Source organism: Cadophora gregata (genome assembly GCF_030347475.1).
Source record: "Cadophora gregata isolate MNR1 chromosome Unknown scaffold_14, whole genome shotgun sequence".
Classification (NCBI taxonomy): domain Eukaryota; kingdom Fungi; phylum Ascomycota; class Leotiomycetes; order Helotiales; family Ploettnerulaceae; genus Cadophora; species Cadophora gregata.
Window position 1 is genome coordinate 787833 of NW_026695937.1, and position 20985 is coordinate 808817.

At 47.6% G+C, this 20985-nt stretch overlaps 9 protein-coding genes across 10 annotated transcripts; 5 read left to right on the forward strand and 4 right to left on the reverse strand.

Moving 5' to 3' along the window:
- Window positions 1-321: 321 nt before the first annotated feature.
- Window positions 322-1519, forward strand: ONS95_004330 (uncharacterized protein). The gene is made up of 3 exons (XM_058497688.1): window positions 322-834; window positions 1010-1179; window positions 1301-1519. Exons 1-3 carry the CDS (start codon window positions 444-446, stop codon window positions 1355-1357), a joined length of 618 nt encoding a protein of 205 aa, XP_058352414.1. The 5' UTR covers window positions 322-443; the 3' UTR covers window positions 1358-1519.
- A 95-nt stretch (window positions 1520-1614) lies between these two features.
- On the reverse strand, window positions 1615-5022 carry ONS95_004331 (uncharacterized protein). 2 transcript variants are annotated; one of them, XM_058497689.1, is made up of 3 exons: window positions 4610-5022; window positions 4293-4554; window positions 1615-4222 (listed from the first exon to the last, which is right to left on the reverse strand). In XM_058497689.1, exons 1-3 carry the CDS (start codon window positions 4748-4750, stop codon window positions 1977-1979), a joined length of 2649 nt encoding a protein of 882 aa, XP_058352415.1. In that variant the 5' UTR covers window positions 4751-5022; the 3' UTR covers window positions 1615-1976. The 2 variants fall into 2 exon arrangements, with proteins under 2 accessions (XP_058352415.1, XP_058352416.1); XM_058497690.1 differs by having other exon boundaries at window positions 1615-4554.
- ONS95_004332 (uncharacterized protein) lies at window positions 5023-8046 on the forward strand. The gene is made up of 2 exons (XM_058497691.1): window positions 5023-5660; window positions 5724-8046. Exons 1-2 carry the CDS (start codon window positions 5507-5509, stop codon window positions 6788-6790), a joined length of 1221 nt encoding a protein of 406 aa, XP_058352417.1. The 5' UTR covers window positions 5023-5506; the 3' UTR covers window positions 6791-8046.
- Window positions 8047-8784: 738 nt separating this feature from the next.
- On the reverse strand, window positions 8785-10134 carry ONS95_004333 (uncharacterized protein; the record flags this gene model as incomplete). The annotated part of the gene is made up of 1 exon (XM_058497692.1): window positions 8785-10134. One exon carries the CDS (start codon window positions 10132-10134, stop codon window positions 8785-8787), a length of 1350 nt encoding a protein of 449 aa, XP_058352418.1.
- Window positions 10135-11403: 1269 nt separating this feature from the next.
- Window positions 11404-12377, forward strand: ONS95_004334 (uncharacterized protein). The gene has a single exon (XM_058497693.1). It carries the CDS (start codon window positions 11717-11719, stop codon window positions 12218-12220), a length of 504 nt encoding a protein of 167 aa, XP_058352419.1. The 5' UTR covers window positions 11404-11716; the 3' UTR covers window positions 12221-12377.
- A 411-nt stretch (window positions 12378-12788) lies between these two features.
- Window positions 12789-13018, reverse strand: ONS95_004335 (uncharacterized protein; the record flags this gene model as incomplete). Its single annotated transcript, XM_058497694.1, has 2 exons — window positions 12789-12911; window positions 12968-13018. 2 exons carry the CDS (start codon window positions 13016-13018, stop codon window positions 12789-12791), a joined length of 174 nt encoding a protein of 57 aa, XP_058352420.1.
- Window positions 13019-13944: 926 nt separating this feature from the next.
- ONS95_004336 (uncharacterized protein) lies at window positions 13945-17562 on the forward strand. The gene is made up of 4 exons (XM_058497695.1): window positions 13945-14076; window positions 14226-15120; window positions 15177-15248; window positions 15294-17562. The coding sequence occupies exons 2-4, from the start codon at window positions 15080-15082 to the stop codon at window positions 17290-17292; spliced, it is 2112 nt and encodes a 703-aa protein (XP_058352421.1). The 5' UTR covers window positions 13945-14076; window positions 14226-15079; the 3' UTR covers window positions 17293-17562.
- Window positions 17563-18407: 845 nt separating this feature from the next.
- On the reverse strand, window positions 18408-20969 carry ONS95_004338 (uncharacterized protein). The gene is made up of 3 exons (XM_058497697.1): window positions 20395-20969; window positions 20022-20346; window positions 18408-19966 (listed from the first exon to the last, which is right to left on the reverse strand). The coding sequence occupies exons 1-3, from the start codon at window positions 20695-20697 to the stop codon at window positions 19533-19535; spliced, it is 1062 nt and encodes a 353-aa protein (XP_058352422.1). The 5' UTR covers window positions 20698-20969; the 3' UTR covers window positions 18408-19532.
- ONS95_004337 (uncharacterized protein) lies at window positions 18449-19333 on the forward strand (the record flags this gene model as incomplete). Its single annotated transcript, XM_058497696.1, has 2 exons — window positions 18449-18581; window positions 18648-19333. 2 exons carry the CDS (start codon window positions 18449-18451, stop codon window positions 19331-19333), a joined length of 819 nt encoding a protein of 272 aa, XP_058352423.1.
- Window positions 20970-20985: the final 16 nt, after the last annotated feature.

Consider the following 20985-nt stretch of genomic DNA (forward strand, 5'->3'; position numbering starts at 1 on the left):
CTGTGAAGGCTGGGCTTTACCCTTTAGGCTGGGGTTCAATTCGTCGACAGAAGACCCACAATGTTTATGTTTTGCGTCGTTCAGTTCGTGGACTTGATGGACAGTCTAGGGGCTTTCATCGTAGTGGTTGTAGAAAGAGTAGCTCATGGGAATCGTTCACAATAAAATAAACCTTACATTGCTTTGACCTAGCAGGCTCTTCAACTGCCAATTCGTGTATGATCCCGGGCGGCAAGTCTCCTCCTCCACCCTTGGTCATTCCCGGCGGCGCTTCGCTTATCATCTTATCATGCCAGCCAAAACATAACATCATGTGCGTCTCTCCTCCAACTGTAACTCACAACACAATAATTGAAGCTGAATATTTACAGCATTCATTTCCCTTATAGACTCGAATAACCAACGTAATTTCCACCTACCTGGGAGCCCTCCACCTCTCAAAAATGGCACCAACAACCATCCCCGCTCGCCACGGCATCGCCACTCCCCTCCTCGCAGGCCAAACCATCAAAGTAATCAACACCTCCGGCACCCAAGTTGTTGACACCTGGGCATTCCTCCTTTCCTCTTTCCCTCCCTCTTCAAGCTCTCACATCATCTCCCAAATGTCTATGCAGCACACCCGTGCGTCTCTCAACAAGATCATCCCGAAAGTGGGGGATGGTCTGTACAGTAATGAGAGGGTCAAGATGTTGACGGTGGTGGAGGATACGACGCCTGGGACTCACGATACGCTTATTGCGGCGTGTGATAGGCAGAGGTATGAGGAGTTGGGTGGTGGGAGTGAGCATAGGAATTGTGCGGATAATTTGGTGGAGGGGTTGGGTGCGCTTGGTAGGTCCTCCTGCGTTTATTATGTTCAAGATGACTAGTTATCATGCTTTCATTCCTTTAATATCTTGACAATCATTCACAAAATTTGAGGCTGCGTTTGGAAATAATCTGTTTGAATGTTGTCAAGAATCTAGGGAATGGTACCACGAAAGACCAAGCTCATCAATTCCCACAGGTCTCAAAGCACCACAATTCACACCCTCCCCCTTTAACCTCTTCATGAACATCCCCGTCCACGATGATCTCCTGACCATTTCGTTCGAGCCACCAACTAGCAAGGAAGGGCAGTATATCTGCCTAAAGGCGGAGATGGATATGGTTGTTGCGTTTAGTGCTTGTCCACAGGTAAGTTGACTTTCATTTTCTTGCTGCTCTATCAAATCAAGCTGCCAGAGGTGGACTTGAGCTAGGAGTATGGTGAGATGAGCCGAGATGATGAGTTATGCTGATAGTGGTCACTGTTTAGGATATCTTAAGTATCAACTGTGGGAAGCCGGTGGATGCACACTTTGAGATCTTTTGAATAGGTTGTTATAGTCGAAGCAGAAGGACAGGCCGAGTGGAGATCCATTAGGCTAGTAGCTTTTAGTAAAATCTTTATAAAGTGAATAGTAATCAACCAGATACTAGAAGAAATTCAATCCTATTTTATGTTTTAGAGCCTGGAGAGAATTCAATGAACAGAAGGGCTGTTCTGATATCGCTTCACTTGCTTTCCCCTATAACTTCGAACTACATGTTACGGCATATGTCTTTCAGGCAAAATTGTGCATCGAAATCGTCGTTTTAAGCCCTTCTTTCTTTGTATGACTCTGTTAATTGTAATGGAGCGAGTAAAGTGATAGCAGCTGGTATGTTGCCCAAAAGAAATTGACCACGACTCTCCACAGTTCATCTGGTAGACGAGATTGCTGACTAAGTATAGATGATATTTTCATACATTCTTTGACTTCCTAAATCATGCGCATGGGTATAGAGCGCCATCTGAATCCAGCCTTAATCGGAGGATATCCTAATCTCCTATTCCTCACTCAAACGCCGAGATCCAATGCCCAACTTAAGGTATACCCAAACCCAGAACACCTCATAATGCAAATTCATAGCACATGATCCAACAGATCCTCTGTCATACCAAAATCAAATCACTTTTTGTAACTCCCCAAACCCAGCGCCATATCCTTCTCGTCTCTCAAATGCTTATCGCCATCTACAATGCGCACTTTATCTTCAATATGCACCACGTCACCCACCAAGCATTTCTCGTTATTCTCCGGCGCTCGCTCCCGATTATTCACCCTAGCCCTCACTATAGGTGAAGAGACTCGCGTCGACACAGCGTCCGGCCAGAGGATACGATGAGCTTCCTCTTCAGACATGGGGATTTCATCAACTTCCTCAACAACCTCGTCTTCATCGTCATCTTCGATAGGCGAGAAAGGAGGGGATGCATCGTACAGATCGTTGGATTCTGCGTCGCTGCCTGTTGCTCCTACGGCGGGTGGAAAGCGTAGCCTATCAGCAGCAAGGGATTTGGGCTCTTGGTTAGAGCCAGGAATGGATAGGTTGAGTGGGCTTGATCTCTGGGAGTTTGGCCGAAGACCTTTCCGTAGGCCGGAAACATCTTGGTTTGCTGTTGACATGGTCCTTCGTCGCTCAGCTTTGAAAACATTCTTGAGAAGGGTGGCTTCGTTGCGCTTGTAGGCATGGTAGAATGTCTTGTCTATCATTGCGGCGGAGTTGAGATCTTCCATGTTCTCGAGGTGAGAAAGGATTCGCATGCTAATATCCTCGTTTGATATGGCTATCTGCCTTCTTGTTTGCCGTCTGTATTCGAGCGGGGCTTCGAGCTCGGCTGCATCTTTGGGAAGATCGTCCAACCTGTCCTCTGATGGACCAGCGTTCTTCGACAAAGCCCAGCCGTTCTTTCCACTCACGTCGTGTAGGGTTAGACCTTTGACACTATTGTAGATATCATTAATGTCGCTTCTGAAGGCGGCTGCATAATCGCAAACACCGCTGTGAACTTGAGGAGCACTTGGCATCAATCTCAAGCAATCAACGAGGTTTTGTACGCTATGTTTGGGCGAGTCTGGTAGATCCTGGAAACCTACATCTTTCATGATGCTGGGTAAGATTTGAAGTTCGTTGTAGACGAGCATGAGCCAGCCAAGATTTGTTGCGTCACACATGTGGGAGTTCCTCGGACACCGCGGTTGCGAAGTCAATTGCAAAGTTCCAATATTTGGGCCTTGATCAGCAGAGCTAGAGGGAGTGCGGAAATATTCTCCAATTGCAGTCTGACAGCAATCTTGGATTTGAGCCAGCTTAGCTGCTCTAGTTGCTTTGATCTTGTCCCTAACTGCTTGTGGCCACAACGTTTTGCTCTGGATATCCTCGTCGCTAGTGGCATTCAAGATGGCTGACTTTGACATTCTGGTAAAAATCCTCCTCAGCCCGAAGGCATAAGCAATAACCAGGAACCCGTCAGCATTATCGTCCCCTATTAGATGTATCCATTGAGGCAACCACTGATATTCAACCTGTAATTCCAGTGGTGAAGTGCATCGATATCGTAGACACACTTCTGAAATGCTCACAAAGACCGGAAACTCAATCTGCCTGGGGATCTTGGGATTGTGCATATGTGCGGCATGAAAAAGGATGGTGAGACCTTCGTTGTTGTTCAATTCTATTTGAGGCATCTGGTAAACTTTAACTTCCATCCCGTCCTTGCAAATGTGCCTTGACGGAGGTGGAGGGAGTTGACTGATCATGTCGAGTGGCTGGCTGCCTCCAGGTTTCTGGGACGAAAGGAATTGGAAGAATAGTGGTGATGCTGCTGCCAAAAGATGAGACGATACCCGGAATCTTAAAATCGGATGAATTTCTGAAGCTGCGTTCGCAAATTCCAGGATCGTGTCTCCATCCCTCGCAATCACATATTCTCTTATGGCCAGATTCGGTGCTTGTCCATCCTCTACCTCACCGAATATCTTTTCAATAGCTTTCAGGTCAAGCTTTAACCTGTCGAAGTTCAATGACCGTATTCGGTAATGCTCCCAGAAAAGATGTTTCTCCGACTTCATCCGATGTATGCTCTCGTCCCTCCACTTGTCGATCAGATTCTTCCGTAGCACTTTATCACTCAAGAATGCCTGCAATTGCCTGTCTGATGCGCCTGCTTCGTATGCCTTGTAAGTAGTTACCAATGATGTGCGAAGGTTCTCAAGCATTGCTTCCTGGGCAGTTTTGTATTCGTTGATGGCGGATAGCCATTGATCGTTGACCTGGAAAGGAACAGTAGTCTCAATGAGAGAGCCGCTGTTTGATGATCTAGTCTCCAGAGGGCTGATATTAGATTCAAGTGAGACATGTTGTCCATGGAATTCTATTCTGCCATCAGCATTTGGCTCATTCTGGCAGAACCTCCCCTACGTATATCTGCGGGCATGTCTTACGGGACTTTTGCAGAAGACTTCTGCAGAGCTGCAGAGAATCATCCCTCACTTTCTTATAGACTTCCCATGCTGCATCGACCTTCTTCGGATCCGGACCAGACGGAGCTTTCTTCATGCGCCGGATGTTCTCGCGGAGATGCAGGTATTCGGAATCATGAGTCGCAGCAACGAAGCTGTCGGGGGAGGGTACGCCATTGTTCGCTCGAGCAAATTCAAGGTCTGAGAAGACGGGGGAGTTTGGTATCTTGTCCGAGTGTTGCGCCTTTGGTTTTCATTAGCATCGTCCTATATTTTCTGCAGCAAGATACATAACATACATCGAATATCTTATCAGAGGAGCCATGATCTTCCCGAGATATCGTACTGCTGGTCGAAGGTCTCTTCTTGAAGAAGCTCAAGCGTCCTTTGGGACTGGCGGAAGTTGATATCGAGCTCGAATGGGACGGCTGGCGCAACATCTTGTTGTTGACTGCCCTATGGAATGATCTCGTCGTCGTCGATCAAGATCTTCGGATGAGTACAACAGTCAAACATCCACATTATGGCAAGACTGAATATTGAATTTGAGTCGTATGTGAAGTAAGTGAGGCTGTAGGAGCGGCGAAGAAGCAATGCATCTCACCGGGATGTGATCCTGCCTCACCCGCTTCACCCCGCCTCCAGTTCTTGGCAGTCCGGGGGCTGAGTTTCTCTTGTGATCCGGATTCCTACTCAGGCAAACTCAAACCATCCCAGAATACAATGTGTAATACATTCTAGTACCTTCAAGATATCTCTCACTTAGTGGTGCGAGACATAGCTGGCTCTAAGTCTCGCCAGAATTACAGTCAGTCATTTTACTGCAAACATATGGGGCTGGATCATTTCCATTTGACTGCTCAGCCTTCACTTCGCAGCAGCACAAGCTCAAGTGACTCACGCCGCTGCACTCATCACAATATAAATATCATGATTTTCCAGCTGCCTCCAATTGCTTTTGTTCATTTCCATCACTTGCAACACAAACATCAAAAGTGGTAATCCATATTCAGATCTCCACATTGAAAGCAGCAGCGGATTCCGGTTCTTTGGTCATTGGCTCGCAGATCATCTGCAGCCTGACAGGGCTGACCGACAATCGCTCAATTCGCCGCAGCAAGGCAGACGCAAAAAGTACATAGGCAACAATATCTGTACCTGTTTACGCCTTAGAGAAGTCGAAGTGGCAATCAATCATGGCGAAACAACACATCGTAAGGCTTGATGGACGCACAGGAGAAGGTGGAGGCCAGGTGGTCAGAGTTGCTGTCGCCCTTGCTGCATTAACTGGAACACCAATTATGATAGACAATGTAAGAGGGAATAGAGCGGGCAAAGTCCGAGGTGGTGGTGAGTAGATGGCTCTCGGTTTGAAATTCCCTTGGCGGAGTTCGACGTTGATTGGTTTACCAGGTCTGAAAGCTCAGCACGTTTCCTGCATCCAATGTCTTGCAGATGCAACGAATGCAGAAGTAACAGGCTGCTCCGTGGGAAGCAAGACGGTTGAGTTCAAGGCAAACTTATCTCCAGGAGATATCAAAGGCCGGAATATCAGGGTCAAAGCAGACTCAGCAGCGAGCATCCTCCTGGTATTCCAAGCTACGCTACCTTTCTTCCTTTTCGCAGGAGATGAACCTGGCTCCCCAATAACTCTTACTATCCAAGGCGGGAGTAATGTCAGCTTCTCTCTCTCGTTTGAATATCTGGACCAAGTCCTCTTGCCCGCCTTGGAGAGGTTTGGTATCAAAGTCGAGAGGAGGCTAGAGCATCGCGGGTGGTCCCATGGAACCCCTGAAATCGGCTCGGCGAAGTTCGTGATCAAACCAGCATCGCTCGGAAAAACAATACAAGAACCGAACTGGCCAACTGAGCAAGGAAATCTCACCCGGATTGATGTATCACTTCTCGTCCCAGCACACATGCAAGAACCTCTGAAGAATGCATTGACTGTGGAGCTTAGTATCGTTTTCCCCGGTATCGACGTCAACTTCCTACTTGTGAGAGACAGCAGACATAAGGCAAGGATATACACTCTATTAGTAGCTCACACCTCCACGGGTCTACGGTTCGGGCGAGACTGGTTGTACAGCGGAAGCACCAAGAATCCAGATTACGAGAAGATCACCACGGAAATATCTCAGAGAGTTGTGGATGAACTTGATGCTGAGCTGAGGAAAGGAGGCGTGGTAGATGAGTACCTGCAGGATCAATTGATTGTCTTCCAAGCACTTGCAGGAGGCAGATCTAGTATCCCTCACACTTCGAAGTCTCTTTCCTCGGATGGGACAGGGGTTGATCGTACCGACGAGCCGTTTGGTGAGGGGAGCCTGCACACCACGACTGCGAGATGGGTGGCGAGTCAATTGTTGCCACAAGTCAGGTGGATCGATGGAGGTCGGATATGTGAAGGAGCTGGTTGGAGAACATCAACGCCGGATTTATCGATTGAGGAGCCCGTGAAAGATCTGAAGCTTGGTTAAATTGCCGACTCGTTCTATAAAGATCCAAGCTAAATTACATATTTTCTGGTGTCATTTCACCAGGTTGTTGATATAAGACTAGAATTTCTGAATTTCTCGCAAATTCGCAATCGCAAGAGTCCTATTTATTGGGCCACTCCTCGGAAACGTAGCTTTGATTGGAAGTCTCCCACTGGGTAGTAGTCTGGCAGACTTGCAGTTGTATGTCTTTTGTTTGTTTTCGGAGAGGAGAGGGAGAGGTGTATTTGACGCGAGGTGTGCGGTAGACCTGCATTGGATCGTATGGTCTTATTGGGGCTTTCGACTGTGTTTCTCCCACTAAATTCATTGTGTTGTCTGAACTTCCATTTTTATGTCGCTGAAGGAAATCTTGGTGCCGTTTGTCATGTCATTCAGCTTCTGAATCTTTCCTGGCCGGCCGTTATTCTCCTTTTGAGTGAGAACTTTGCAGCACAATAGAAGTGCCCAGATTAAGCCGAGACTTCACCCGATTCTTTGAGAGCTCTGAACCAGAAGATAGTATTCAGAGCAACAGTCCTCAAGAAAATTCGACGTTTTCGAATTTTCGCGATAATTTGTCGGCTGAGGGTCAGCAGGCGCGAGCGATGGTAGACGTTTTCTTCGAAATACCCGAATCGAAGCTAGTGAAGTTGTTCCGCGTACGGCAGGCGGTCGCGTCTAGTTGTCCATATTCTCCTCAGCGTGTAGTTCTGACTGGTTGATCGCCAAGACGACTGTTTTTGTATAGTCATTCGGATCGCCGTTGGTAATCTTAGTGATTGGCACGCCACGAGCGCTGGATCGTCAACACATGAATGAAAGCAGCTACTCCAAGCATAATCCCATAAAATGTTACCTATATATATCAACTCTGCTCTCTCTAAACGACCTCGTCGGTCAAGGGATTCTGAGAGCCACCTCTCTCAGGATGCTTGAAAGAACCCAGAACGATATCCGAATGTAACGCAACTACCAAAGATGATTTTTTGGGTTCGGCACACTATAGGCTCGAAGCTCTCAAAATGTTGTCGAGAAAGCTGTAGGTTCTGAGGTGTTCTGAATGTTATTGAAGAGGCAGATAGCTTTCTCTGGGGCCGACAACTGACAAGGCACAATATCTGCAAGGAGGACTTGGCCAAAATATTCCTTCTTTGTGACATATTTATTTTAGCAATAAAGTTTTGCGGGCGCAGTTCCGACATTGGATGGAAAATGAAGCAATACGAACAATAATACGAAGACATCTCAAAAGTTTGTGGCAAGTTAGCTCGTATGTCGCGTTGCGACTTGTTCGGCAGATAAGTTTACAGGGCGATAGCGGTAGCGAGAAAATAAGCGAGATTCCATGGTGGGGCATGTTGAGGCATCTAGGTAGGTACCTGCCTACCTACTTTAGACAACAGAATTTTGAAGACGAGAAACGCCAGTTTGTAGCTCCTCAAAATAATCTGAGACTCCAGTATCAGCATGTAGTTACCATATCTAGATCGCTCAATCTGAAAAATATTCCCTGCCAAAGCATACCCTAAGTACAAGTCCGGGAAGGAGCACTAATGAAAGATTCTCACCTCCCAAAGCCACTGTGTGCTGAGATTAGAGTGGAGGAGGAATCGGAATGGAAGCAGTCCTTGTTTATAATTTATAAATCATACGTATTTGCTACAATTTTCATTCTCAAGTTTGCACAATACGTCAGCAGTCAACAGACTGATCACACGCAACAGAAACGCTTGCCATCATTTATGCTCTGTTTCGAATGCTACCTATCATACAGTAAAATTTTCCAGAAGAAACTGTACAAACGCTCGCTACTTTATTCCTGCCAAGAAAGCTATGGCTAGTTTTAGTCACCAGATGTAGGCAACACGATTCATTCCCTCCGACTCCATGCAAGTGACGCAAATCATGCTACGGTTTGCCTATATCTTGGACTTGAGGACCCTCCGAAATAGACTTCGCTCTTTGATCACTTGGGTATCTCTCTGAGGCAAATGCTACTTGCTCCACACCTCAGGCCACTCACGTCTTGTGCTAGCTTCTGGAGCAGGTTCGACGTCCGCAAAGGCATCTTCCATCTTGAGAGAGTTTGCAACGACAACTTCCCTAGTGATCATGTCGGAGACGGTTTGAGGGTACATGTCTCCAAACAGCTGCTCCATACGATGTGTTCGACTTCTTGGTCTCTCCATCTGTGCACGCTGGCGAGCTAAAGGCCTTGAAGTAGCAGCTAACCAATAATATGGCTCTGCGAAACGCATGGAGGTTCCAGTTAAGAATCCGTGGCTTTCGCGATATGGTGGAGGAGTGCCTTGGGTCGTTGCTGTTGTGTCCAATATCGTATCAGAACGGCTCACACGAGAAACTTCTCGTCGTGCAGTGGCAACCTCGCCAGGAAGGGGAAATACTCTTGGCGCATTGCCGAATTCAGGAAGTCTTATAGCGGGATCGCGTCTGTAACGTTGCCAGAAGGATCGCACGCCCACCTGGCTCCATGGGTCAAGTACCGGTTCGAGTGAGCCTGGGAGCCTACGCTGTGGTGGAAGCGCTCGAAATGGCAGACTCGGCCTCAATCTAATGAGTTGAGCTTGGAGTTGACGCCATCGAGATGGGGTAGATAGATTCCGTATTTGCATGCCGTGCACACTATTCTGCTCCAACTGACTTGTACTGTGCTCTCCGTCTAGTAGCGCGAATTCTGCCCGAATATCCACGTTTCTGTCGTCAGGTTGGATGCTTGACTGAACTGCATGGAAACCTGCCCTGGCAAGCGTGGTTGCTTCTGTTTGCTCCTCAATTGCCACCTTCCAAACCGCATTGTACGCACGTCTCGCAGCAGTCACCGCTCTATCCCACCTCCTCACCCACGCCGATAAGTGTTCTTCATGATATGTGTTATGCTTGATGTAACACCACTTCTCTGCCGAGTCAATTGTCCCAATCTCTTCATCGCTTATTGATAGGATGCGTCGGAGAATATCGAGAGTGAGAAATCCTTCCAAGCAAATCCTCGAATAGTCTCCAACCCACTCAAATAATGGTACTCCCTTGGCTTTGCACACCTTCTCTTTCTCGCTCAATCTCTTCAAGACGAGAAGATGTTCGTAGGCTTCCTTGTTGAATCCAGCTTTTTCATGACCCCACTGAACCCATCTCCATTTCTCGTCCGAAACATGTGCTGAACTATCCATTCTGTGAGCGAGAATTGCGATTCGAGCATCGTGGTCGTTGTAATGAAAAAGATCTACCCATATTTTGATGTCAGCTGCGGCGATTTCCATATCAATTGATGAAATTGAATTCAGGTCTGCGATACTGTTGCTAACTTGGAGCGTCGTTGGATCCATGTTGCTGTTGCTCTCAATGCGAAGGTTGTCGTTTTGATATTAATGCCAGAGACAGTATTGATTGATAAAAATATGGTCAAACGAGAGTTGCGATAAAATCTTGGGGGCCTGAGTGCTGTAATGATAGCGTTTTATATTCAGTCATTCACTACGAAAAGATTTAGTGTTTGTTTCCGGACAGGCTGCCCCTTCCACAAGCGAGAGAAAACAATACACAACACAGGTGGAGAAGGGGCGATTCGGTTGGAGAAAGTTTCGGCCCTCGAAGAATCGACGAAGCAAGTTTAGACAATCCTGATAGTTTCATAAACGCAAGCAGGTCTCTATTAATATGCATTTCGAATTTTGGTCTGGTTGAGACCAATGCAGACAGACTTTCAACTCCCCATTTCGAGGTAGTTCCAAGCAATGAAGTGGTTTGTTGCTCGCTAAAGTTTCACTCGGCAGTGCTACAGGCACATGGTATGTCTGAAGCTGAGTACCATATCCCCTAAGCTGCCGTTCAGAACACACATTTCTCCAGGGGCCTAGCGTAGCGCATGTGCCCTACAATTCAGGCAGTCATTTGAACTTTAGCGCCTCGCTCAGCACTGCGCCCTGCAAAAGTGTGTTAACGGCAGCTTAGGGGATAGGGACCGCGGGACTGAGTAAACTATTATACCTACAGTTGTTGCGCAGTCGATAATTAAATTACCGGCTGGGGACTGTTAATATTTTTCTAGGTAACTGTTGGCTATTAATTTTGATTTGACTGTTTTAGGTCAGTGTACCCAGGGCAGCACTTTCCTTAAGGTAGGTAGGTAGGGAGGTCTGAGGCGGAAAGCTTGGAACGTCAGCGAAAAGTTCTTGGGGCATTAAGCTTTGAATTGTTTTGAACTAAATAAAGAACAAAAATTCCAAGTGCTCGAGCTATTGTGGTTGGGTGGATGTCTTCAAGAATTTTTATTCGACGGCCTCGTTTTCTGCTCCGCTGTCAAGCAGTCATTCCACCATGCAACTCGGCCAAATGAGCCCAAAAGAAGGACAGAAACCATTACCTAAACACATGAATGAACCCCAGAAAAATTCATCATTCGCCCACGTAACGCTTTGAGTAATATCAAAGCTTGCGTGGTTGGCAACACATGTACTACCGCCAGTGAGCCACGTCGAGTACCAAGAAAAGAAACATTCAAAAGGAGTACATACCAAGTACAGAACTGTATATGATGTTCTGTGCAACATCGTCGGTGTCGGTTCTTTGTACTCAATATTGAGAGGCTAAATATATGCCTGACATTCCAAAGAAATTGTTACGAAACAAAGGTCCTCTACATCGAGGGACCCACAGAACCCGATCCATCAAAGGAATTGTAATGGGCATCACGCATCGGAAGAAGAGGGTAGATGACTCGAGGCTGATCGAAAGGACTATGTATGAGCTTAGCCATACCGTATGCAACAACTCCTCCCTGCATTCCAAAACTATTATTTTGCGATCCCTCGGCGTACTCGGTCAGCAAGATCACCAAAACGAGATTATTAGCACAACAAATAGAAAATGAAGACGAACTAATAGCAAACTTCCAGTTCAGCTAATAGAATGACTCCAACCTCCATTGGCACCCCACGCCTCCTAGTGAGATGCTGTGAAGCGCAAGAGAGTCAAGTATATGGCAGGATCAACGACCTTCGAGGATCCCCTGGGGAATGGTACCGAGAATGGGGGCAGTGGGCCAACCTTGGAGCTCTACAACTATTCATCATTTTGCCCGGCCACACCAGCTACGATGCACCAAATGTCCCTCAAGGCACAGTTATCGGGTTCATCAAAATCGAACGAACCAGGAATGAAGTGTCGTTCAGAATACACCCAGAATTTCGGCAAAGGGGGTATATGAAAGAGGCCCTTGAATACACGTTTGAAAGATACTTCAGATCCTCGCGATCCGAGGAACTTTTTGTGCAGACGAGCAGGGACAATCAGGCGGTCCTTCGCTTGATGAATGGTTTTGGCTTGGTGGGTCAGGATGGAACTGAGTGTCCTGGAGGCAGCGTGTTTTGGATATTTGGATGGGCGACCTGGAGATACAGAAATGCTGGGTGATCTGTTGGCCAAAAAAATCATGGTGTACGCATTTGTCAAGTACTGAGACTCATGTCGTGTACGCGCAAAGTCTCCGTTCGAAATCTTGCAAAGGCATCTGGTAGTTTTTCCATCTAAGTTAGCCAACAGGCTTCTCAACGTAAGACAAAAGGTTATCACACATTACTCACAAGGTAGTTTCTCGGGTGCAGATTTGCTGAAATGGTTTCATTGCCCTTGATTTGGCTGGCCCAATGCTTGTCAGCAGAGAATTTATTATACTACTTCGCTATGCTCACGCGTATTACCGAATCCGGACAGCTCCTCTTATCAAAGGTATCTTGAAAATACAGGAGTTCTGCAGTTGACTCCATCACCGGGAAAGGTGGGAATTGCGTGCTGTCCATCAGAATCGGACTTCGTCCTAAGCGGCAATAATTTAGTACTGGTCGATGTTAATTCAATGTAATGGCCAGTACATCATTCAAACTCGACACTTTGTATACAAACCCTCAATGCTCAGGGACGGGGGGCTAGCTGTCGTTACGCACTGTCAGAATTGAGACGTAAGAACCAATCTTCCTCGTGCTCATCCGTTTCGAGGTCGATTCAGGTAGTTGTCCACCACGATACCATAGGCATCCTTCAATTGCTCAAGCAGAATCTGCACCCTTTTCTCATTCGGTGTCGACTCAGTGATCAAGCGAAGTCCCTGTTGTCGCTCAGTCAGCACAAAGCGACAAGTATAACGTGTGACAATCTCCTTACCGTGGCATTTCTCACAGCTGCTGGAGTTTTATCGGTACAAAGCTCTGCCATTGTGAAGGTTTAAGCAGAACTCGATTGATGTTATAAATGGTAGAGAACTGGAAGTGGTGAGCAGAAGTGGAAATCCGGTCTTATCCTTCTGTTTCTTGAGCTTTCAAAGGTGCGGGGGGTAAATGCAGGAGGGGTGCCCACCCCCGGATCCGGATTTGGCATCGCAAAATCCAAGCAATTCTGAAGACAAACATAAAGAGATGGAAAAGAAAGGTTCGGAATACCCCCAAAAGGTGAAAGAGATGTAACGGGAAGAGGTTCCTGGGGAATTTTACCTTGTTGTAGTTGTTTTGCAAGGGAAAGCTTGACACGAAAACAGCCAGAGACAACACTTAACCGCTGTTCCTCAGTACGTTGGTATCACTTGATATCACAAGGAGGGTTTGAAAAGATCGGTCACGAGCAACGCCAACGTCACTTGACGTCAATGACGAGGTAAATGTTGGTTGGAGGATTCGATATCGAGTTGCATAAGCTCTGCATAAAGACGGGATGAAGGACATCTATCGGGAGATTACCCAAGCCGCTGCAGAATCTTGACTCTTGAGTCAGTAAGGTTAAAGCGGGCACATCGCCAAATCGCAAGCTCACACTCGTCCAAACATCAACACCAAGAGAAGCCGTCTTTCCCAGCCGCTTTTGTTGATTCGAAACGAATACAGCAGAAAACGTGCTCCAAAACATCCCCGAAGGCGGGCTGAAGCGAAAATCGCGGCGATCTTTGATCAGGGGTGGGGTCTATTTAAGAATCGCAGCTATCCCTCGATTGATAGACGCTAAACCTGTTCCTGACGAGATTTGATTTAGCGGCTGGCGCTTTGAACGAGGCGTCGGTATCAAAATTGCTCGCTTGAAACCAATAACAGCCTCACCTCACTCTCCCTTTATCCGCTTCGCTCTGTGGCCGGGAAGAGAACACCTCTCCCTCAAGCACTCTCATGTCGGTGCTGTTTTCGTAGGCATCCGAGACTCCAGCCCTCTACGGACTGAAAACTGTTACACAGTTGGGCTCACCACCAGCAGCGAGCGGCACGTCAGTACCAAATATTCCACGCGCGGTAGGTACCGTCCCATCCCGTTTCCAACGCCCCGAAATATCTCTCGACCACGCCAACGACCCCTTTTGTTTGGAGGCGTTAAAGGTTCAGAGCAAGTGCCACACCTTTCCAGGAATAATCTAGCGCTTCTGTAACCTCTCCGCATGTAGTACCCAGCATGGGCTGCAGAAAAGTCCGGTGTCCAAGGGGTTGGAGTAGGCCGTCCCTATGCAGGCCTAATGAACCAACTCCTTCCTTCCACGATGGCCGCCATCTGGGAGGAAATCGAATGCCAAGGGGCATGACCAGAGGGAGTGGGATTCAATTCAGCAGCGTCCGGCTACCTGAAATATCGACGGCGCCAGGTCTTCCATTTTCTCCGAGCAAGGCTAGTCTTAGGCCTTCAGCTGGAAGACACGATGAAGTCCAGATCTCCCACTTTCCTCCCCTCTTCCATTCATTCCCCTCATCGTCGTTTCCTGTTATTTTGTTGCAGCTTTTTGAAATTTTGCAGTATCTCCTGAGATACATCCTGTCGTTTGCATTAAACGCCCATGCTCAGACGAGTTTCTACCCCGCTATCATTGTTATCATTGCCTTCTCCCACCAGTGTGGTCGACCTTAAGCGGATGGCGCAGCTTCAGCTGTTGTGGACTTTTGAACATTCGCGCCTCATCCATTAAGACGTTATTTCGCACCGACCTCCCTCCCCGTCTGAACGATACGCCCTTCCGTTCTCGAAACACGAATCAATCCTATTCCCAAACAGACAGTTCGAAACGGAGGAGAACCCGACCTTTTGCGGGGAGCACAAACATTGTCTGTGCGGCTGAGTTGGTCTTGGTATAGAACTGGCTCGAAAGCAGAAAGACATCAGTCATTTGGTCAACCTGTCTATTTCATCTGGTCTTTGACTGTGCAGTGCATCAGAGCAGTCTTGGTCACTTTATCTGACCTCTTGATTGGGTCGACACTGTATGATTTACGTTGGTATTGGGTCTGGCCTGACTTAAGCTATTTCACCATGGGCGCCTTTGGGAGTATGAGTATGGGAAACAAATTCGGGTAGGCTCTAACATGCCCGATCGAGACGAAGAAGAATGCTAACTAACTGTCCTCAGCATTGTGTTAGCATGCCTTATTGGAGCGGCATTTATCGCGGGTTTCATAAAACTTGCTTGGAATAAGAGGAAGTATGTATAATATCTTGTAACCAAGAATTACACTGACTTTTGAAGACTGAGGAAAAACACGAAGAAAGCGGAGCTGGAAGCATCTTTGAGATCTGACAAGGAGAAGTTGGTTACGAGAGGTGTGGGAGAAGGAGATCTGTTCGGAGTCAGGGCAATTGAGCATGGATATTTCGGCGGCGTCTCGCAATCGAGACCTACGTCTCCCACACCATCCTACATCTTGGCCCCCGAAACGAAACTTATGGACTGGGGTAAAGCAGGATATCAAGGAGGTCATTCGGCATCAAGCAGCATGCTTTCGCTTCCACAAAGCCTTGCACCTTCCAGTCTTAATCATACGAAGCGCAAACCATCGCCGCTGAGTCTTCAACCTTCAAGTGCTGAGCTTAATGGTAGGATAAGCCACAGCCCATCCGGCGTTGGTGGTATCGGCGGATCATATATTCCACCCTTGCCGTCCCCACGGTCCCACAAGTCTTTCAAGAGCGTCTCACCAACGACTGGGACCTTTGAAGAAACAGAAGCACCGACCTGGGTGTCACCTCTGGATGTTCATTTCAGTCGGCCATCGACTCCAAAGGAAAGGCCAACTTCTTATCTTCCAAAACTGCAGTTTCCAGGTGAGATCGAGAAGATCGGCCTCTTTGTACCTTCGCCAAGCAATTCCGTACGGCATGTCAAATCAGAGACTGCATCGATCGTAAGTACAAATGCATCCTCAATCAAAGCTCCTCCGCCAGTTCGACAGCCATCACGAGGCCCCAGGACTCCGTTGTTCTCAGTCTTTCCTCCTGTGGCCCACCCAATGCCATCTCGAGCTGCTCGAGCAGGTTCACGGTCCATTTTCCCTACGAATGATGATCACGACCGACCATCTTCAAGACGCGGTCCCAGGGATGGAATTGGAAATTCATCTCCACGTGCAGTACCACTGAATGATCTCACCCCTCAAATAGTGGCCACTGAGCATGGCGATTTTCCTCAAGATACGAGACACTGGAGTCCGACGTCACCTGTTCAGAGTACTGTTCCTCCCGAGCAATGGGATCCTACGTCGCCGACATTTCCAGGGCCAATCTATTGCAACGATGGCTTGAAGCCTTTGGAACCAATAATTCGCGATTCTGTTGTTACCGTGCAGCGAGTTTCGATCTTCCAACCATCACATGCACGGGAGTCCTCGGCTATAGCTGTCAAATCACGAAGTCGTGGACACAGTATTGCCGCCTCAAGCATGTACAGCACTAGGACCTCCATCCTAGAATTCAATAAAGACCCTCTTCCGTCTCAACACTCCCGAACACGCTCTAGCTCCATCTCTGCACTGCCTAACGCCGGCAGCAGGAGTCGATCAAGATCAACCTCTGCCTCCCAGAAACGCTCGGCATCATCTCACAGTCTAACTCGCACGCGAGATTCTATCCGTCGCCACAGCCGCATGCCGTCTTCCGACTCCATCAGGAATAGGCGAAGTCGCGACCGCGATCAAATGCACTACGATCCCACATCGTCAAATCGAACTCGAGAAGGGTCTGTACAAGGCCGCAAAGTCGACTTCCACCACCCGCGTGAGTCGCCGTTCTCAAACTCCAACGCTATACACCACTCGCCCAACTCTTCTATCTCATCGGTCTCTTCGCGCAACAGCAGTTATTTCGATGACGAGACTGAAACTCCTCCGATTCCTAAGATACCTTCCAAGCCCCCACAGATAGAACTACCTCCTCTAGATGTGAAACCCGGCAGAGGCAGGAGTGAAAGCGACACATCACAAGTCAGCGTCAGTGATTTCTACGATGCATATTATCGCCAATCGATCCTGGCACAGAGAGCTAGTGCGACGAGTGTAGTGCAGGGCGTCAATGTTGGAGCTCCACGCTATCTGGGTGTTAATATGGGAGTGCAGAGCGGAAATGGACCGGTTATGAGAGAGGTGGCTGTTAGGAGGCCAGCACCGCTGAGGGTTGGAGCGACGATTGTGGAGGTTGTGACGCCGACGCCGAGCCCGTTAGCAACTAGGGAGAGGTTTCCTAGCATGATCTAGGAGCGTGTTAAGAGAGGAGGTTGGATATGGACAAGTTACATGAACTATGAGATGGTTAGGTTGGGCTTATGCCAAAGGAGACAATTGCATGTACAAATGGGTTTGAGGGGCTGGGTTGTATGCTACAGGATGAACTGGATTGGCAGGTAGAGCCATCAAATCCTTACGAGGGGTAATGTCTGGGTGTTTGGGGGCAGGGGCGGTAGTTTTAAATCATCTGAATAGCGCTGTAAGTACCACATGATCGAATAATATATAATGTTTGTCCACATCCACTTTAGCGAATTCGCTTCTTAACTTACTCTTGGCACATTTGTTGCTATCACTTTATTTCGGGATCCAAGGACCTAAAACCTGACTTTCTCTTTACTATTCACCAATATTTATCAACTTAGAAGCAAGTCACTCTCTCTATCAAAGCAGCGACTTCCAGAGAGCATTTCTTCAGTGCCAGTGCCTACCTCGGGAAGACATGGAACAGTGGGGGCGTGTCCGGCAATACTAGGCCTATTGTTTCTTGACGGAGAACCCTTTCAACATTTTGGCCACCTAGGAATGCCGCAAGCCTGTGTGCCTGAAACTACTCTATGAAAAAAAAATTTCGTTGATAAGTTGTCCAGACTGTTGATAGCTGTTGTCAAATACGCTCGTGCTGTCATTCTTGCTGGCGCTGTTCGAGAATTTCATCATCAGATAAGTAACAATTGATCCCTTACACTCCAAACCCCAAAACAAACGTGTTGAGAGTGAGAGAATATAGCTAAGGTATTTACTTGCTACGGGTACGTCGATTGATTCATGGTGGGAATGTGAAGGCATGGCTGAGGGTTTGCCAGCAGAAAATAGATGTCTCCGCACTGGTCTATTTCAAGAAGCTGGAATGACCTAGTGAGAGCAATGGAATCATGTATGTCACATGCATTTCCTGTCGAAGTGGCAGTGCAAGTTTGTTCTTTGTTGTTTCGCGAAGCCGCCCAGATTACCTTTCTCTAATACCCGCTACCTCTTTATACAACCCCTGAAAATGTTAGACCAGAGCTTTAAGAGATCTCTTTGTTCAAGACAGGACTTCTCCTACCAAAATAGATTGAGTTTTGATTATCAAGACATAGCCGCGCCGAAGTGATCAACGCTGATACACGCACGTCTCGCAAACATGGCAGCAATTACGACAGGAAAAGACACGACGGCTATCACTAATCGTAAACATCGCAAGAGTGTAGTAAACATCGATGATCCTGATTCCCAGCCTTTGCTTCCAGTCAAAGAGAACAAACCTTCCGTATACGGTACCTTCCACGCCTTCCCATCTACCCCGGTGCATTTCTACACTTCATAAACTAACTGCTACCCAGATCCCCCAGATATCACTTCAGAATCCTTGAGGGAGAGATGGGCCCTCCAGGAAATAGGTCTCTCTACACACAACACCTTCAAATCACTCTATACCCTTCCTTTACGTGCTCTCATCGCCGCGTTCCGCGTCATTGATTCAGCATTAAGCTATCTTCGATACCCGCTACTAGGCTTGGTCATACTGTCGTTCATGTATGGCCATCTCAGCGATGTGTATCCACATGAGCATGATGGAGGTATAGATACGAACCCTAGCACGATTATGGTCACGACGACCGTGACGAAAATCAGCACAACGACTGTCCTGCCAAGCTCGAGTACAAGTCGCGGTATATCCACTCTTGAGAATCTGGAAGGAGGGACTGCTGGAATATCGACGATAAGGAAGAAGAACCCCATCAAGCCCTCTACTTCCTCTCCCTCGGATTTCCTCTCCTTTGTCATCAAGACGGATCTAGCGTGTGATGGGTCATCTTGGCTATCAAGTAAGGAAGCGACGAAGAAGGCTGCACAGACATCGAGTCCCGGAAATTCAACGACCACGTCTTTCCGCAGGTCTCGAAAAGCTGCTGCGACAGATATGGAGAAGCCAATTACTTCCGCAAGGGAAAGTATTAGTGCTCGTGCTCCTCCGTCATCAGATCCAAGGAGGAGTACAACTCAGAAGAAGCGGATGTATCTTTAGATAGGAGGAGAAAATGTAATTAGACTGTTTAGTTCCGAATCAGTATCTATATCTTTTGAAGAATGTCTTTGTAATCATCCCATATCAGTCCAGCGTCAGGCTAGCGGCGTTTGATCTCTTTGGATTTTCACTTAACAATAACTTCAACTCAAATTGTCATCAGGATCATGCATTGATGGGTCGTGACAGTAATGTGTTCTCAAACCCGCCAGTAAACATCAATCCGTACAGTCTCAATCATGTTGACCCAGCCCGGAAACCGGGCCTTTCCCCAGACAGTGACAATATCCCCAACCTTCAAGTCTCTCACAAACTGTCCATTTGCAGTATTCCTCCCTCTTCCTTGATTCTCCAAAGCCTTGCCTTCCAATGAGTTCGGATCAACGTTGTCATCGCAGGACCAGACAATCTGGTATTCTTCGGCTTCCTTAGTAGCTGTCCGATTTTTCTGAAGATGGTCCCAAGTCGGGTTGAGAGGGAACTCGAAACGATTTGGGATAGATGAATGAGCACTTGGTTGGATGGTCTCGACTGTGCAGGCTAGTGGCTGATTATCCTTGGTCCATGATGAGGAGCCGTGTTCAGGTAACATAGTAGGAAACGTTTCTGGCTTCTCAGAAGTAATCGTTGATTCTGCAAACTTTTAGCAACCGGTTTCATGTTGCTCAACTCGAATGAAACAACGCACTGTCTTGGGAAAGATGTATCCTTTCCTTTCCAACATCAAACCAGGTATAGGAGCCTTTGTATGTTCCCTTCTGGTTTCCCTCGCCTCCCCATCCCTGATCATGGCTGACGAGTGTGAAGACAATCTTGCGGCATGGATGCTCTCCCCGTATTCGACTCTCGAGCGCCCACCGCTCCATCATATCTTCCGTAATGTCGCGAGGAAGTCCCGAGGAGTCTTGCCATGGAGTGGCAGGTATGGTGGGGTAAGCTTGACTCCTCGTGTTCATGGAGCAGGTGTTAGGTAAGTTCTTCTTAGGGACATATCCCAAAGGGAAGGATCTCAACTACGCAGCAGTTAGCACGAAGTCCCTGCCCTGGGATGTAGGACTTACTAGAAATCGATTCTCGGAGTGTCCCCCCAAACCTGATCCACCAGATCGAACATGGAGCTCTCCTCCCGTGCGGCACATTGTCGTGCGTGGGAAATATTCTGCAAAGTCGATAATTGTGTCTATGAGCTCTATCGGAAGCTTGAATCTCTCGAACAGGGTATCTTTCGTAGCAATGACATCTTCGATGCTTGGAACGTATCTGTCGGCCTCATAGAATGAGGTGGCGGGGTCCATATTGTTTTGTGATGGTCCAAAGACAACAGACGATAATGCGTTGACCAAATATGAGGTGATTCCAGACATTACGGCCGGGAAATACTATCCTTGACCGTCGCAATAACCTGGTAGTTGTGGCGCCTTTGTGAATGGTTGATAATCTTGACCAGGAATAGTCCTGTTGATCTGTGATTGGAAGCTTCAATTAGGCTGAGAGTTCAGATCTTATTTGTTGCATGTACCTTTTTGCGTGAAATCGAGGGCCAGTAATCGCTGTTGTGGATTTAAGGACGTAGGTGGAGTGATGCGAGCATGAGGTGATGTTGACTTCCAAGGTACATGTCATCGCGGGTGCTTCCCGCCATTACTGTACAC

Excerpts from the sequence above, each read along its gene's own strand:
- ONS95_004330 (XM_058497688.1), top strand. The coding sequence starts at position 444 with ATGGCACCAACAACCATCCCCGCTCGCCACGGCATCGCCACTCCCCTC. Across the intron at positions 835-1,009 it reads GGAGGGGTTGGGTGCGCTTG|GTCTCAAAGCACCACAATTC; the intron begins GTAGGTCCTCCT and ends CAATTCCCACAG. Across the intron at positions 1,180-1,300 it reads CGTTTAGTGCTTGTCCACAG|GATATCTTAAGTATCAACTG; the intron begins GTAAGTTGACTT and ends GTCACTGTTTAG.
- ONS95_004331 (XM_058497689.1), bottom strand. The coding sequence starts at position 4,750 with ATGTTGCGCCAGCCGTCCCATTCGAGCTCGATATCAACTTCCGCCAGT. Across the intron at positions 4,555-4,609 it reads CCTCTGATAAGATATTCGAT|GCGCAACACTCGGACAAGAT; the intron begins GTATGTTATGTA and ends TGAAAACCAAAG. Across the intron at positions 4,223-4,292 it reads AAGTCTTCTGCAAAAGTCCC|AATTCCATGGACAACATGTC; the intron begins GTAAGACATGCC and ends ATGGCAGAATAG.
- ONS95_004332 (XM_058497691.1), top strand. The coding sequence starts at position 5,507 with ATGGCGAAACAACACATCGTAAGGCTTGATGGACGCACAGGAGAAGGT. Across the intron at positions 5,661-5,723 it reads GGGCAAAGTCCGAGGTGGTG|GTCTGAAAGCTCAGCACGTT; the intron begins GTGAGTAGATGG and ends TTGGTTTACCAG.
- ONS95_004334 (XM_058497693.1), top strand. The coding sequence starts at position 11,717 with ATGACTCCAACCTCCATTGGCACCCCACGCCTCCTAGTGAGATGCTGT.
- ONS95_004336 (XM_058497695.1), top strand. The coding sequence starts at position 15,080 with ATGGGCGCCTTTGGGAGTATGAGTATGGGAAACAAATTCGG. Across the intron at positions 15,121-15,176 it reads AGTATGGGAAACAAATTCGG|CATTGTGTTAGCATGCCTTA; the intron begins GTAGGCTCTAAC and ends AACTGTCCTCAG. Across the intron at positions 15,249-15,293 it reads CTTGCTTGGAATAAGAGGAA|ACTGAGGAAAAACACGAAGA; the intron begins GTATGTATAATA and ends TGACTTTTGAAG.
- ONS95_004338 (XM_058497697.1), bottom strand. The coding sequence starts at position 20,697 with ATGTCTGGAATCACCTCATATTTGGTCAACGCATTATCGTCTGTTGTC. Across the intron at positions 20,347-20,394 it reads ACTCCGAGAATCGATTTCTA|TTGAGATCCTTCCCTTTGGG; the intron begins GTAAGTCCTACA and ends ACTGCTGCGTAG. Across the intron at positions 19,967-20,021 it reads GATACATCTTTCCCAAGACA|AATCAACGATTACTTCTGAG; the intron begins GTGCGTTGTTTC and ends AAAAGTTTGCAG.